The sequence below is a fragment of the Ascidiella aspersa genome, chromosome 1, assembly GCF_963924565.1.
Source record: "Ascidiella aspersa chromosome 1, kaAscAspe10.2, whole genome shotgun sequence".
Lineage (NCBI taxonomy): Eukaryota > Metazoa > Chordata > Ascidiacea > Phlebobranchia > Ascidiidae > Ascidiella > Ascidiella aspersa.
Window position 1 is genome coordinate 10,888,923 of NC_139447.1, and position 16,264 is coordinate 10,905,186.

A 16,264-nucleotide genomic window follows, 5' to 3' on the forward strand; every position below is an offset into this window, starting at 1 on the left:
GATGTTTTTTTCCAAAATTTAGGTGAGTAATTTACTAATTCAGTGGTGCACACAAATTGCTTTTAAAACTGTCAGGGCTCACCTGCCACAGAATACAGGCTTGCGTTGATGGGTCAAGGTGTGCTGCTGTTTATACCTGCTTAGCTAATAGCTTTAGCATCTCAAATGTTATAACAGTGCAAAATTTTGGAATGTAAAGCTTAACAAATAAAATCAATTTTAACTAAATTAGAATTCATTAAATGTTTGGGAAATTATCCCTTGGCGTTTTATAGACCTACGTCACGCCGTCACGGTCATGAAGATGCATTGTTGTGTCATAGTACGTCCTTGCTTTTTTATAATTAATCAGTTGTAAAATGTAAGTAGCCTAGTTATAAAATGCTTTTTTTTATATTGATACCGAACTGAAAAAACTGTGTGATATATAAAGTGTATCGTCAAGTATTTACAAAAATACATCTCTGCTTAAATAAGTTCAAGTTTGACATTCAAGGTCCTGGTGATGTATGATTTAATTATTTATTTTTTTCATGAAGTGATAAAATCTTCTTTGCTTTACTGCATACATATTACAATTTTAAAGAAATAAACCTATTTCTTTTTTGGCAGATAATGATAGAATATAGTGTGTTTTTAATGTTTCTTGCAATTGAATTTGGGTTGTGCTAGTCAGTCACCATGAGCCTGAAAAATTTGCCCGACAAGATCCTTCCATTTACAAAAGAGCCCTTTCAAGCTCGCAATCTCTCTCGATCAAATGTGGTAGGTTTTCTTGAACATCAAAGTCTTAAATTTTATTCATTGTAATGTACCAATTAATTAATCATATATATATGTCTATTGAATTCGTGGACACCTATCTCGATAGTTAGAAACTACTTAAGTTTACTATCTTCCTGGGTGACTGCATAAGCAACACTAACAAACAAAAATGGAATATTTAGAAACAAAAAAAAATAGAATATTTAAAACTTTAGGAATATGGTTACTTTAATTTGTAACTTCCATAAGAGCTAGACAACAGTGTTTCTCAATGGGCCGCTGTTAAATTTGTTTTGGTCGCTGACTGCAGTAAATAATATGGTTAGATTTATTGAGATTGATTGTAGCAAGATTTCTCAAAAAAAATTAATTGTGGAAGCATTATGGAGACGTGACCCATATTGATTAAATTTTAAATTCTGAACGCTACTGTATTATATTTTGGGGATCACTTTAAGCTTGCAAAAAGTTCAGTAAAGAGAAGTGGTTTGCCAAAACTACACTTTTAAACTCATCTTTACTATTTGGGTCAGTGTGAAAAAAGTTTGAGAAACACTGCACTATAGTATATCAGCACCAGGTATGTTACTGAAAAACAAAAATTTGCGTTACATTCTTCTGGATTTATGTATTCAATAAAATCAAGCAACTATAAATCATGGTGATCCACAGATCATGATACCACATGTAAAGGATCCTCTTCATGACCCCGTACTTTCCGCTCCCCCTCCCGAGGTATTGGAACATCCAATTTTTCAAGATGAAGGCCCTCCGCCATTGCAGGAGAACAACTCTAACTCTGTACTCATGTCTGTCCTAGTTCCCATCGTGTGCCTTTGCTTCCTGGTGATTTTGGTAAGCAGATTGTTTTGCTTAAACCGTATTCAATGTGTTTATCGACTGTGAACCTTATTTTTGTGTGTTTTTTGTGACTCTGGTATTATATTATACCTGGTTGATATTGTGCTGCTCCTATCAAAGCAAATCAGCATAAAACATATTTATTTATGTTACTGTAACTATTTTAATTGTCTTACAAAATGTTCTAACTGTGTTACACAGTACAGTATATGTCTTTGGTCCTAATTTAAGAAATATACAGTTAACATATTTTCCTATAAGAAACAAGCTCTTAGTAAATATTATGTTTAATTTCTGGTAAAATTGTGTAGCATTGATGATTTAGCACACACTTACTAAATATCAATAGCTGTTGTTTTGATTATATGTCACTTGTACTGTTTGCACATGTGACATATAACACATTGTTCATCCCTGTTCTAAATTGTTTCCAAGTCTCTAGAGATAAGAATGTCGCTTGGAATAGTGTTCATCCGATGCCCATTTATCCTACCTTTAATTGTTCAGAGAATCGGAAGACAATAGCCGAGTTACCGTTGTTGTGGTCCACATAGAAATGCGTCACGATATGAATAAGGCTGCCCGGTGTCCCTGAAATCGGGTCGAAATACGTTGCTAGATCGTTGCGACCTGTTGTAACATTGCAGCCAATATTCTGATTGGTTTCCCACTTACGATTGGCGGTGATTCGAAGAAAAATGAATTGGTTTGTTGTGACGCTTCGAGCCAAACCGCCAAGATGGAAGGACGCGGAGACCACGTGTTCTTGCCCTATATACCGCCTTCGCCATTGACGCAGTTGGGCATTAGAAATACGAACTGCGGTTTAAGGATGCCCAATCCACAGGGGGCGTAAGAAATGTTGCGCACATCCCTAGACGTATTTTAGTCTAACTGTTGTTAGAAAAAAGCTTATTTTCTTCTAATTGCAAGATTTTCGTTTTCCTGGCAGTTTTTTAATGACTTCGCTTTGCCGGGATTAATTCGGCGTGCTGTTATCTGTGACGTAAATTAAACATGGGAATATATATTTCGCCTAACTTGCAAACGCGTCAGCGGAACAGTGATCGACAAGCAGAAACCTGTAGCCAATGGTTTGGTATTCCATAAAGATACGCCCTTTTATCTTTTATCCCACTAATAATAAAACGCGCTGTAAGCTAAAAGCGGGCGGCTAGGAAAAAAAGGAAAAATAATATGAAAGAAAATATTATAACTCACAAACAAATATTTTAATAAAGGCTATGGGAAGGCTAACAAAACTTGCTCTTAGCCGTACCGTTATCAATGGCAAAATTACCCCAGGAAAGAGTCACTTTAATCCTTTGGTTGTAAACACCTCGATTTGCCTCAGTTTATATTATCAAAGGTGCCACAGGTTTTACGGAGTATTAGGCCTAGATTTAGCCTGCTTCAAACGTGAATGCCTACTCGAATATTTTGCAAAACGTGCACCAACTGCAGGAGATTTTCTCCCTCCACCGCCTTCAGCCTTCGTTCCAAATGTTCGCCCGAAATCCGAAGGCGCTCTTCCGCTTTGTAAGCTGATTGGCTCGCCCGCCTTCCGTCCTAGCACAATGCAGAGCCCAAACGTGTCGTAGTGCTTGCTGTGTGCGACGCTTTTCGCGCTGTAGGTGCAAGTACGAAGTTGGGAGTACGCTGAACGTCTTTTACATGCCCGCCTTGATTGCAATGCAATTGAGCCAATCGCTTACCTGATCAGCGCGACGCGTAGACCAATTCAAGCCTAGCCTCGCATCAGCCGTGCAATAGGGCTTGGTCCATTGTTTCTTTACCATTTATAGTGGTCAATCTGAGGGGCTCAAAGGGAGTAGGGAGCCTTCTTGGAAGCAATCGTCAGTCGTCCGAAGGTTTTTTTTTTCGGAATTCGTTAATTCGAATTAAAGTTATTTCGACTTTAATTTTTCCGCCCTCCAATACATTTTAACGTGCGAATAAAACAACATTCTTCCATTAGTATACTTATGTAGAGGTTTTTTGTTGTTAAAGAGCAGGTGTTAAGAAACCATCACACATACTTAACAACCAGTGTATTAAATCATTTTCAAGCCTTGTAGATGACCGTGTAATTATTCGTAGCCTTACAAAGATGTCATGAAAAAGGGTGTACAACTGTACGTGGATATAAACCATGTTTCTTGCAGATTGACGGGATTTGAGGCCGGGTTATTGTAAACACAAATATATATATATAAAACAAACAAAAAAATAATGTAAAAATATTCATGAAGTAATAAATTTTTAAAATATATTGTAAATGTGGATTTGTACCACCATTGGTAAATTTTCCTCACGATCCACGGTTTGTTAAAACCATCTGGAGCCGAAATCGGTTTACAAGTCGAATTTTCCACTGACAAGCCGCGACCAACTTTGAAATTCGCTATGTATGCCACTACTTCGTGCTATTTTAGTATTGGTGTAAAAACAGTACATTGAACTTAGTGATGAGTGAGCCAAGTTGAAACTTTTAAGCTTAACAAAGCAAATTTTGATATTTTATTTTAAAGAAACTAATTTTTTAAAAAGCCCGAGGGCCCGAAACTAGGATGGCAAAAAAACAATATGTACTTTTGATGATCATTTGGGAGCAATCTTGTAAGCATAGGGATTGACACTGGCGTTAAAAATATGACCGTAAAATTAAGCCTGACATTCAGAGAGCTGCCATGTAAACAGGCTTCGTTCGATTAACCGTGTTTATCGATACTAGGCCACGGCTGTGTAGTAACCTAGTTGCGCTCGACATGAAAAGGAAATGTTTCGCTGTTGACATTTCCCGGTGTGATCTGGTCGTACACGAGTTTGCTGCGGTGCGCCAGGCGGCGCCAGCCTTTTGCATTTGCCCTTCGCTGTGCCGCTATAACATCTATAGTCACACTTGTTGCCGCTGATGTTACAGCTTTATAAACGTTTCTTCTGCTGTGAATCCGAGCGAAGACCTCAAACTGCGACCTGATTGTCTGTGGGCGTTTTCTTTGAATTCTGTCATTTATTTGCGAGCGACTTGGTTGAAAGCTGTGCCGCGCCTTTCTACCTACGTCATAGTTGCGCAAACATTTGCCTGGAAAGGGTGGCATGAACTCGCGAGGAGCACAAGCCAGCCCGGCCGTTCACAACTGGGGTTTTGCCAGCAAAATAGCGTTGTTGTTGCGACTCTGTCAATCTCGTACATACAGCGCCTTTAAATTCGTAAGTCATTGGTTCACCGTGCGTGTGATTTTGCCCAGCCAATGTGTAGAAGTGTTTGTAACACAACGTGGTCTATTTTAATCCATTATTGGGAACGTAATGTGCGCGACATTAAGGCGCTCATAAAACAGCTAGATTTATGCCGGAAACAGGAAGTACCAATCAATCTTGAACTAACAGATTTAAATATTGTACAAAATAAAGTAAAGAACTGAGGCATAATTTTTGATGGTAACTACGCAGATTGATCAAATTTGGACCAAGCCCACAGTATTTGACAGAAATGGTTCCCCATTTTTTTACAAAAATCTGACCCGATCGACTGGGCTTGCGATTACCGTGAACCAACAGTGCCGACCTCGTTAAAAGCTCATTCATTCAGCGCTCACGAGTCTGTGTGTTTGGTAAAACGCTCTAACCAAATTAATTCCTGACATACTCAACCATATAGCTATAACACAATGGATTTACATACGCACACGGACATGCACAGCCTAAACAAAACTAAAATAAACACAGTTTGTCAATAGAAAAACAGTTTTGCACCAATGGATAGTGTACTGTAGACTGTAGAGTAAGCATTTCTGAGTTTTACCATCACACTTAAAAATTGTGTTGGTTGTTGTTTGCTTCGGGAGCTCCTGGTCAGAGTTTGAATTTCAACTTGAAATGTTATTGCCAGGTTCTGAAATTGGTCAAACAATGACTGACTTAGTCATGATACGTGCGTGGGTGTGTGTTTTAAGTGTGTAGGTGCTTATTTGCACGTGTAAGCTAAACTCTTAAAAATTTATTTTTTATTTGAAGATTCCTTAAAGACATTTTTTCAGAAATTTCGAAATCATAACCTATGTTTGATAACTTAAACTACTAGTTATTAAGCCGATACAATCATTTATTAAAAAACGTTTCTCAGGCTAGTGATCCAACGCAACTTTTAATATTGTTTATTTTATTTTTTTATAGCAAAAAATAAAAAGTAACGTTTGAATTGGCAACATTACAATGCCCCAACTTTTCAAGACTTTTTCAATAAAAGTGTCAACTTTTATTCATCGCGACACTGCTTGCATAGCACAAAGGCTATCGGAACGGATTGAAATACATGTAGTGTTGGACAAAACACACTTGAAACCCGTCTTCCGTGTCAAAGAGCCCTTGCCGAAACAAAACAACGACACGCTTTATGAATGGGACCCTTGAAGAGAAATTCATCTGCGCGCGTATTTCACATTACGTCACGCTGAACGCGCCCCCGAAGCGATAGGAAATCTAATATTCTCGTAAACAGCGACTGATCGGCCGCAGCCATTACTGAGAAATGCGCTTTCCAGTGGGTTGTGTTCCGGCTGAGGCACGTTCAACTGGGTTATCTCGGTCCAAATATGTGTACGACATTTAATTATAGCCAGCCAATAACAGGCCGAGTGTGTCTTGCCGCCATGCTCAACCATGTAGCAGCCCCAACTACATGGTCCTGCGGGCGCGTCTTGTAATTGGGCCATGACATGGAAAACGAACGCTGGAAAAGATACGAAACCGCCATTTAAGTGTACTTTGCTTTTTATATAGCCTTAAGAGAGCTTCATGTAGTAGTTTTAACATACCTGGTCATTTTGCCCCTCACCCGTTCCATTCGATTTTTAATTCTCTCCATATTTACCCCGTGGGAAAAAAACGACTGAATAAAAAAGTTGACCGACTTCGATGGTGCCGTGTTTTCTAATGACACATAACAGTCAGTTAACAATGAGAATCTCAATTTACAAAGTGTATAAAACATAAATTGACTAATCGACTGTCTGAGGCACATTTCTCAATACATGGTCTGGGTGTTTTTATAAGGGTGTAATACGTCGTAAACTGACTCTACAGAGTCAATTCCGTGAAATAGCGCTGTGTGTTACCGCATCGCAATATCGCCGATCCTACACCTTTTCTAACAGAAGCCCATCGATAGCGCACGTTTAGCAGATTGCGATCGCCGGTTTAAACTTTAATCAGCGAAAGCGGTCGTCCGAGCAGTGACGCAGGCCCTGCTATTTGCACAGTCATGTGCACCCACGCAGGCCGATAAATAATATTCGCCGCCCGTTCCTAACTTTGAAAATACAGTCCCTGCAAAACCACCAGTAAGGAATATAACATGACTTGATGCTGCATCGCTCACGGGTTTTTCCGTTCAGCCTTGAGCTGTAAAACCGAAGTCGGTTCCTGTGCAAAAATATCTTGCCAGTATTTTAGGGGCTGTTCCGTCACGACCGAACGTCAGCTCTGTCCCGTTAACGAGGTCCGTGAGGACAGCGGCGTCTTTTGCAGTGCAATTGTCCGCTATAAATACTTCCAATTTAGTTGATGAGAGTTCTTGCAGTCAAATACCTCGCTCGTGGTTTGGCCCCGGCGGCCAAGTTGTTTGGAAATCGGCAATCGTACGTGAACGGCCAAGTGCGCCTAACAACGCACGAAACTTGCAGCGTCTTAAGAATCTTACACACAGCTTTGTTCCGTGCATTGTACGAGGTTGGCGCCTTTCGCAAAACCAGACTTTACAAATTTATACCTAAATTGATTACAATTGCGATTGGTAGCCTTACAGTTGCCAATGGGCGTTGTGTAATGATGGAACTTATAACTGTTGTAAACAAATCATTTCAAAATGGCTGCAATTCCCAATTTTAAAAGTCCAAGCAATTTAAAAGTGATTTCAAGTCCCAGTAAATTTGCAAAATTAAGTCCCAAGTCAAGTCATTTTAAAGATAAACGTAAGTCAAGTGTCAAGTCAAAGAACTTTTCAAGGAAAAGTGTTGTACATTTATGATAATGGGTAATCTCGTTCATTGAGCAATATTTCGACTGGTAAACAAAACATAGAGATACCAAACTGTTACGTGTGATGTCAAGTGCAAGTTAAATCTTTGTCATTACAACACTGGTGGCTGGTTTCAAACACTCGTTTTGGTTGTCATTGCAACCATTTAGAGCCTTGAATAAAAGTTCCTTCAGGGTTTCTACAAAGCTTACGTTCGGGGTTTACAGGTTTTTGCCCCAAAGGCTTTGACGACAGGTAAAAACCGATTAAATTCATACTTCAAAGAGAGTATAAATTTAAAGCTGTTTGAATATATATTGAAAAATTGTGTTTTGCCTTGGTATGCAGTATGCACACCATACCCTGCTTGATAATATTTGGGTGTTTTGTCGAGCTACGGTGTAGCGCAGGCTCACGGTAGGTCCGTACAACCCATAGTTGTAAAAGGGCCACAACTGGCAAAGAAAACTTTGCGTGCCGTATACTGAAGTTGATATAACCAGTCTAACGTACGTTTACCGTTCTCAAGCGAGTTTCTGCGCAAATATACATCTATAGTTTGTGGGGCACGACCTGGTTGCCCCCTGGATCCGTCCCCTGTTTTTGATCATGTTTTTACAACTCACAGTGTTGTAGCTTCATAACAGACTACTTGGTCTGGCGTGAAAAAAAAATACCACACGTTAATCCACTAGATGTGACTACTTATTGAAGTAGTGAATTTGAAATGCGACTCGCGAGCTAAAGAGTTAGTTCACCCCTGAATTAGTGGACAACTAATTTATTAGACGATTACAGTGGACTATTATACGCAGTACTAAACCTATATGTACTTAGTTGTGTTCGCCAACTATTACAACTATTATTTTTTACGTGTGATCGCGCAACACCTGAGGAAGTCCTCACTAAAAACATGTTATTGTATTGCGGACTGCATTGAAAGGTTGCACTAATGAGAAAATGTTAAAGATGTGCTCTGTTAACGATATACAAAGCATTACACACTGAAACGTATTTTTAGCGTTTACGTTTTCCACGTTTGAACGTTTGCTAAACAACAAGTAACTGGTGTACCCCTCAGCAGCAAACTATTCTGTTTCGGGTTATTCTAAATCGCTGTGACGAAGTTTCTTGGATGCCTCTTGCTCGTCTTGAAGATTCCTGGTCCATACAAATGTGTGCTAACAACCACAATAAATAAAGGTTGTAGTTTTGTATCCCGATGTATATTATCTTTCAACGGTATTGTGATGCCCGCAGTTTGTCCCAAGGTTTTCATACAAGATTATAAAGTATATTAGTTACGTATAGTATACACTTTTTACCAGTCCTTCGACAATTCTAACGACCATCTAGTACAAAAGGTTAGTTTTTTCACGGTCAGATTCTGTACGGGCAAACTAAAATCGTAATCTTAAAGCGTCCATTTTACCCGAGTCGGAGACGTGCCCTTCTCGTCACCGGGCTGGTTATTTTAATCCCTCGTATTTGCATTGCGTCAATTCATCGGACGATTATTCACCGTTACCTATACACTTTTTACCGACCCTTGGACAATTCTAACGACCCATCTAGTACAAAAGGTTAGTTTTTTTTACAGTCGGTTTCTTCACGGCAAAAACGAAAATCGTAATCTTAAAGCGTTCATTTTACCCGGGCCGAATACGGATCCCCGGTTATTTTTATCCCCTATATTTGCATTGCGTCCATTCATCGGGCGAATATTCAACGTTCGTTCGGCGCGCTTCGACACGAAACAGTAACAGGTTGGCGGAGCGTTCGCTCGCCGCTGACTCAGCTGTTGTGAGTTCAGTTTTGTTGGCTGTCGAGTATGTTGCGCCACCGCTGGGGTGTGGGGTGGGATGGGCCCGCGGCCGAAACCCCTATTTAAAAAGCCGAGTTTCTAAATCTTTGTGTGTTCAGTGTAAGCCGGGTCGCTTAGAATCCCGAGCGCGGTTCCGCTTTGACCCTTGACCCCCGCCATTTGCGTGGGCGGGTGCGTAGGCGATCAGCCATAAATCGCGAAATCGTGCGAATTTGTGTGCCTTCGGCTCTCCACGACAATGTGGGTTTTGTGGGCACCCTTTTGTGACTGCAGATTTTAAGGCTGTAATCTTTCCGATCTCAACGTTTAAATCGAAAAAAAAAATGTTTCCACCGCGTTGGAATGCAATTAGGTGTATCCGACTCTTTCAAAGGTTAAGCGCCATTTTACCATCCTAACATTACGCTACAAACATCAGACTCGACTCTCTTATTCACCTTTGTGACATTTCCTGAACCGGAAGCATATACCTTTTATTTGAAGCGACATAATTATAAATGGGTAAAAAGCTGCAGTTGAAAAACAAATTTGGCAAATCAATTTTACTATAGGTTAAGTAAGTTAATAATAAATAAATAAATTGGTTGTGGAACCTATAGTGAGTAGTGCACTTTCGTGTATTACCAGGGTGATTGGAAAATACTGCTAAGTCACTGTAAACTTTACCGTAACCCAGGGCTCCTAAACTGGGGATTGTGGACCCGTGGGAGTGCGTGGACTAGTTTTACGGGTCCATAATAAGGTCTAATTGAAATCTTAGGAGTATAATTTAATGAATGAAATAAACTAAAAAAAGTTTAATTTGAAAAACTGTTCGGCGCCTTCTCCTTAAGGCTTAAATGTATCTGAAGATCGCCCTAAGCAGCAGTCAATGCATATTGGAGCTTGTGAATGCTCAAGCGTTCCAGTAAGACAAATCGGGCGTGTTGTCGCATCGTTCGCAGCGATGAAATATTCATGCGAGTTGCCCACACTTTCCATCAAATTCCCGCGTATTTTCCTTTACAAACAAACACGCCTTGATATATGCGTTTCAGCAATGGTTTGGTCCAACGTATAGTTTTCCTTTCTAGAAAGAAAATATCACGCAGCTCGAAGGTCACTAGCACTGAACACAAAAATAATTCTTAACAGTGAAACCTTGGCAAAAAACTTGAAACTTTACGCATTTATTTTTTACCGGTTATGTTTATTTGGCTGTAGTAAGCATTAAATGTACCTACTTTGGAGGTCATCAGTAGCTTAGTGCAAAGTCATGTAGTTTAAATGCGGCCCACTAATGGAGATTTTTTTTAAACCAACGACATCCCCATTATTAGAGGGCTTCTAGGCTATATCAGTTGGCGCTAAATGATTGTAATTTGTTCAAAAACTAGCAGTTTTAAGACTAAAGGAAACTGGTATTGCAAAAACTCCATTTAAAAAAAGTAAAATTTTTTTTTATAGAAAAACACGAATTTACTCCACTATTGTCATGGGCAAACATGATTTCATGAATTCCGGAGCGAAAAACTTTATGTATTGCTGTTAAATTTTAATTTCGTCCAAATGTCGGCCCTCTTGATTTTTACGTAGTTGACGTTTGTGTGTTTAAACCATTATCACCTGCTGTTTATTTAATATGTGCGCATTTGCGACCAAGCGCGACACGAGATTTTCTTCGTGCCCTCCAAGTCGCGACCAAGCGGAAATTATCTCCCCATTAAAAAAATAAAACAATGAACGGAAGAAAAACGGTGAGCTGTGACCGACGGTAGCTCCACGCTCTTGTAAAATTTGTAGGTAAAGTGGGCGTTTAACCATAATTGCTTTGCGAGTGGTTTGATTTGCAAAAGCAGCCTTGTAACAAACGGGCTCTTTTGCGCCACCCAAAGGCGGTGTGAATAATATTAGATTGTCGCTACATGTCGCCAACAAGCGTACGACTTGCACTTTTCTGAATGGGTCCGCACCAAGTTAGTCAAGATAAAAAACATCTTATGTAAAGATAAAAGCTGGTGGCAAACGAAAAATTGTTGCAAATTAACACTTTTTTGTTAGTTTTGGCTGTTTTTCTTGTTCAGAAAAGTAACATTTGCACTTGAGTGCGTTTTAGCTGTTTCTCAATTAGTTTTTGTTTTATTTGCCGAAGCGACAAAGGAATATTTGGCGTCGCATTGAGCGACTCACATTTACCTTATTTTGTCATCTGCTTATTGTGCTTAATAGAGTGATGTTTCTTTTCTGTGGCAGAATTTCTTGTTTCTTGTTTTTGTTAATCTTCGGAATTCTGCGTAATTTGAAAGCACGGAAAGAATCCACTAAAGTTTTCGAACCTTTTAAATATCGCGACATTATTGGTTTCTTGATCAATTCATTGTTCAAATAGCGATACATTCAAGATTCAACCAAGGCGAGTCCCTTATTGGTTCTATTTTTAATTTTATTTTCCTCCTTTAGGGCCATTTTGGAAAGAAGCGCATGATTTTTTGATCGTTTGATCGTTTGTTCGTTTGTTCGTTTACTGAGGCCGTCATCGTGACCTGTTAGCAACCAACTAATTAGTGTTGAAGCCTTCAGATATTTTATTTGCCACCGGAATGTTCGAGTTTTAAATAAGTAAAAAAGCGATACCTTTAGTTGAATTGAATGGATTTAACGTAAATAGCTCACCCACTGACTCGACAGCGTATTCGATTGAACCATTGAATTGGATGGGTGGAATGACGTGGCGTTCACGTCTATAGAAAGTGTTTGTATATCTGTAACGGTCGTTTTTGTGTGCCTATTTATTGATGGACGTCGACGTCCCGCATTTACGTACCTACGCACGCACGTAATCCTGCACGTGCGTAAGTACGTCGCTTCGCATACGCTGTTTACTAAGCTTTTGCTCTCTCATCCAATTACGGTAAGATTTTCTTGCGTCGATTTGTTATTGGCGGAGGCCTTTGTTGAATCGGTCAAATTGAACAACATAAGCTCTGCGAGATTTCTGGATCTTGTTGGCCTAAATTCGCTGCAACTTTTTTTTTTATTTTGAAGGAAATGGTTTGTAGGTGTCCTGCCGACCAGTTTGGTCAAAGTTTGAGCACAAAAAATATTTAAGCAAAATCAAGTATGCCGAAGTTGGCGATTAAATTAAACGAACTTGACTCCATGCGCAATACAACAATTTTCGAGTAAAGCGTTTTGAAATAAAACGTCGATATAGGGCTTTTTTAAGTGGTCAAGCGGCCACTGGTCAATCCCGCCTAGCCTCTGACGCATTAAAAGCGACATTTACTGTCTGTTTCTGGTGGTTGTGCTGTCGTTCAATGTCTTTTTGACAGAATTTTAGAAACTGCTGTCAAAAAAACAAAGTCAAGTCACGTTTGTGAACAGTTCTGTAACAGGACTCTGAGTTGTTTGGTAAAATATCATGTCAAACGGCGTTTATTGTTTTACGTAGGCTGTTGCTTATAAAACCTAAATGCACCTGGAAAGGTATTTAAAGCTTGAAATAACAACGAACGTCTAATTTTTTCTGCTTCCCCTATGGTATGTTACTCTCAGGAAACACATTCTGTGTTTGTGTATTTCTAAAAAAGGACGTTTCGTTTTGAAAATTGGTTAAAATTTTACACGATGTTTCACGTTTGGCTTGTAAAAAAATTAAGCGCTTTTGGTGGCTTATGATGAAGCTTCTCATCCAAAACACTTGTATTTCCCGAACAAATAGACTAAAATACAGCTCGCGTCATAAACTCGTTATATGAACGCCAAGTCTATATTTTCGCTCAGAGACGAATTAAGGCATTACTACACCCAACTAAAACCGCCTTTCCTGTTTTATAAGCAAATATCGCGACGTAAAACACGTCGTTTTTAACATTATCATCTGTCGTTTTGCTGTGACGATTTCCGCCCAAGCAAGATCGGGCTATCTGTGAAATATATATTCATACAGCATTTGTGTGGTTATAGATCAGTCGGGACGTGACTGCGTTTCCGCCGCCGTATCGCTGTGACGTCACAACGAGCTTTTTTGCCTTTGTAGTCGTTCAAGGTTTCGCTGTCATATGTTTTTGTGTTAGTGTACGGTGGCTACTGGCATTATATTTAAACTGCTACTGAAATAATAAGGCCTTGATGTGTTATTGTTGCGTGCAGCCTCTATCGTTGCGTGGTGCTGTTCTGCCAGGGAGAGAAGTCACCACGTATAAGTTTAATGTCATGCGTTTCGGGCGATAGCGGCGTTGGACGGTGATATTTGAAATATTATTAACGAAAACTCTGCAAAGTTTTTCTTGATTCGGGAAATAAGAACGGCGTGGCGAAGCCAGGAATTCAATTTGTGTCGTTGTGTTCGTTTTACCCTAGATTAGGTTGTCGTTAATTAAACTCCGAGTGTATTGGATTACAGTTTACCGCAATTGTTTTCATGTTGGGCGTCAAATGGATCGAAGCTTTATATAGTAATGCCTTTTTAACGAATTTCCTTTAACTTATAACCAGGCAGAGCATTCAATATCTGACCACCGTATTTGTCTATCTCAGCGTTTATTTTTTAAGATAGTGGCTTTAAAGTTGCTTTCACGATACAGCAATGCTTCCGATTTTTTTTCTCGCGTTTTTACAGGATACTTTATTTAAAACAAAAAATGTACATCTCAAGTCAGGATATTTTACCTTATGCAATAATCCAGGTGTATTTTTTTATGAGTTTACCCTAATATTTAAAACTTTTAAAAACCTGTGTTACGTTCGATCGGGGGCTTCGGCCGTTGGCGCGTTTAGTTAAAAATCGCCCCTTTTCCTTTTGGCTGCCTTGGAATATTGTTCATGTTGTCTTTTGTCGATCGACATATATATCGATAGATGCCAAATTGTTTCACCTCTATAACAAGATTGCGGAGAACTGCGAAAGAGTGATAGACACGCAGGTGTGCGACGGCCCGTAAATTTGATTGATTTTATTTTCGTCCCCCCCCCCCCCCCCCCTGCACCGCGGTTTTGGATTTGAACAAAAATGCCCCCCACTACCGCTGTTTTGCCTCCTGCATAATTGGGCATTTCTCAAACCTTTTTGCCGGCCAAGTGATTCCAAGTTTTCACTCCGATAAGCTTTGAACTTTGATTTTCGGACTGGTGAACTTTGATCGAGCAATTTAACTTCGTGGGAAAGTGTATCGCAATCCTTCAAAAATCCTTGTAAAATTTTGGCTATTTTGCTGCAATTCAACTTACGCTAGAATGTGGCAACACTTTAGGATTCGACAACTACTGTGTTGCGCGTTTGCTATTTGTCCACTCCGTTTGTTAAAATCTGCCGATTTTCCTGTCGAACGTAAACTGATTTGAGAACCAACACATGTTCTGATCATTGGCACTTTGTGCTTAGTGTGTGTTTTGTTATGGCTCAACTGTCAATGCAATTGCGCATTTTTGCCAGGGACGATGTTATTGGATTGTAAGGCTTAGCGAAAAACACGCTTCGTATAACATCGGAACCAAACTGTTATTTCTAGAGATATGCCTGTTTCAAAACTACGCGACTGAAACTATACAAATCAGTAAAACTTCATTTAAACACAACAATAAGTTGCGGTTTCGTTACGTAGTTGGTGGTTGTTGAAGACGTACGCAGCTATAAAAAGCGCTCGTTCAATCTAAGGCTTGTGAGATATTTCCTCCGCATTACCTGTCTGTAAAGATTTAAAAAAAGAGCCACGCAATTCCGCCTTTCTTCCGCTTAAGAAGCTTCAGTCAGATACTATTTTGAGTCCCTGGTACTGTTAAAGTTGTTCAAGCGTGTGCCCACAAGTAACGGTGTTTTTTATACTAAGGAGATCCAGCAGAGACTGATAGCTTCGTTACATTAGTAATCAGTAAAATTAGATCTTAAAAACGACACATAATGTAGGTTAAAACGTATTGCAAAACTAACTGTTAGACATTTTCTGGGTTAGCGGGTCTTTAGTCCGATTGCGATATTGAGTTAAGATAAAGCTAATGTGACAATTGTGCATTACGCTTTACAGTTAATAGCGTTTTTTTTTAGTTTTTAATCTTGCTCATATTTAGTTGTTGCCCTCGTACAGTGCCCTAACGAAACAAATCAACAGGCAGTTACTATAGGTGTGCGACGTAATTTTCGCCTGAATATTGATTCAGCCGTCAAAAAACACCCAGCAAATCGTTGAAAACTGTTTAGCAGCACATTATTTGTCGGGGCAAAGCATTGTGGTCTTATACAAACTTTAAGCCACGTGTTAAACTGCATTGGGCCGCCATTTTTGTAATAAAAATATTTTGTTGGCTGAGTCTTTGATTCGGTAAAGACAAATATCAATATTGTGTGAAGTAACTGTTTGTTTATTGCTATTGCATCTAAAAGGATTTTGCGACCTGCCATAACTGCCAGACGTGTCAACACTAAGCTTTCGGCCTTGTTCAGAGCAGTAAGTTAAATCGAATTTGAAAATTAGTTTTTAGTTGCCCAGGTTGGCATGGCCAATTGGAAACTCGCCTCCTTTATAATCGAGTTTTCATTCGTCCTTGATCAGTTAAAAAACTATTTTGAAACTCGCCTCCTTTATAATCGAGTTTTTATTCGCCGTAGGTCAGTCAAAAAACAGTTAGCGCTATTTCCTAGTCGACCTGTTTACAGGCCGTTTTCGCAACGCGTAGGTTTAGACGAAATAAGCGGCAATGCAAATTGGCCTATTGCGTACAACACGGCCCGCCACTACTGCCAACAGTCTTTTTCGGCGTAACTTGAGCGCGATTTTCTGCTTTCCCGTCGACCGCTGCAACCCGAACGGAAACGA

At 39.6% G+C, this 16,264-nt stretch overlaps 1 protein-coding gene across 1 annotated transcript in view; it reads left to right on the plus strand.

Moving 5' to 3' along the window:
- The first annotated feature begins 1,345 nt into the window (after positions 1-1,345).
- Positions 1,346-16,264, plus strand: part of LOC146167461 (uncharacterized) — a 39,111-nt gene continuing 24,192 nt past the window's right edge. The window contains exon 1 of the mRNA XM_083380648.1: positions 1,346-1,620. Coding sequence (XP_083236774.1) covers positions 1,441-1,620 — 180 coding nt within the window. The 5' untranslated portion in view covers positions 1,346-1,440. The remainder of the gene's footprint in view (positions 1,621-16,264) is intronic.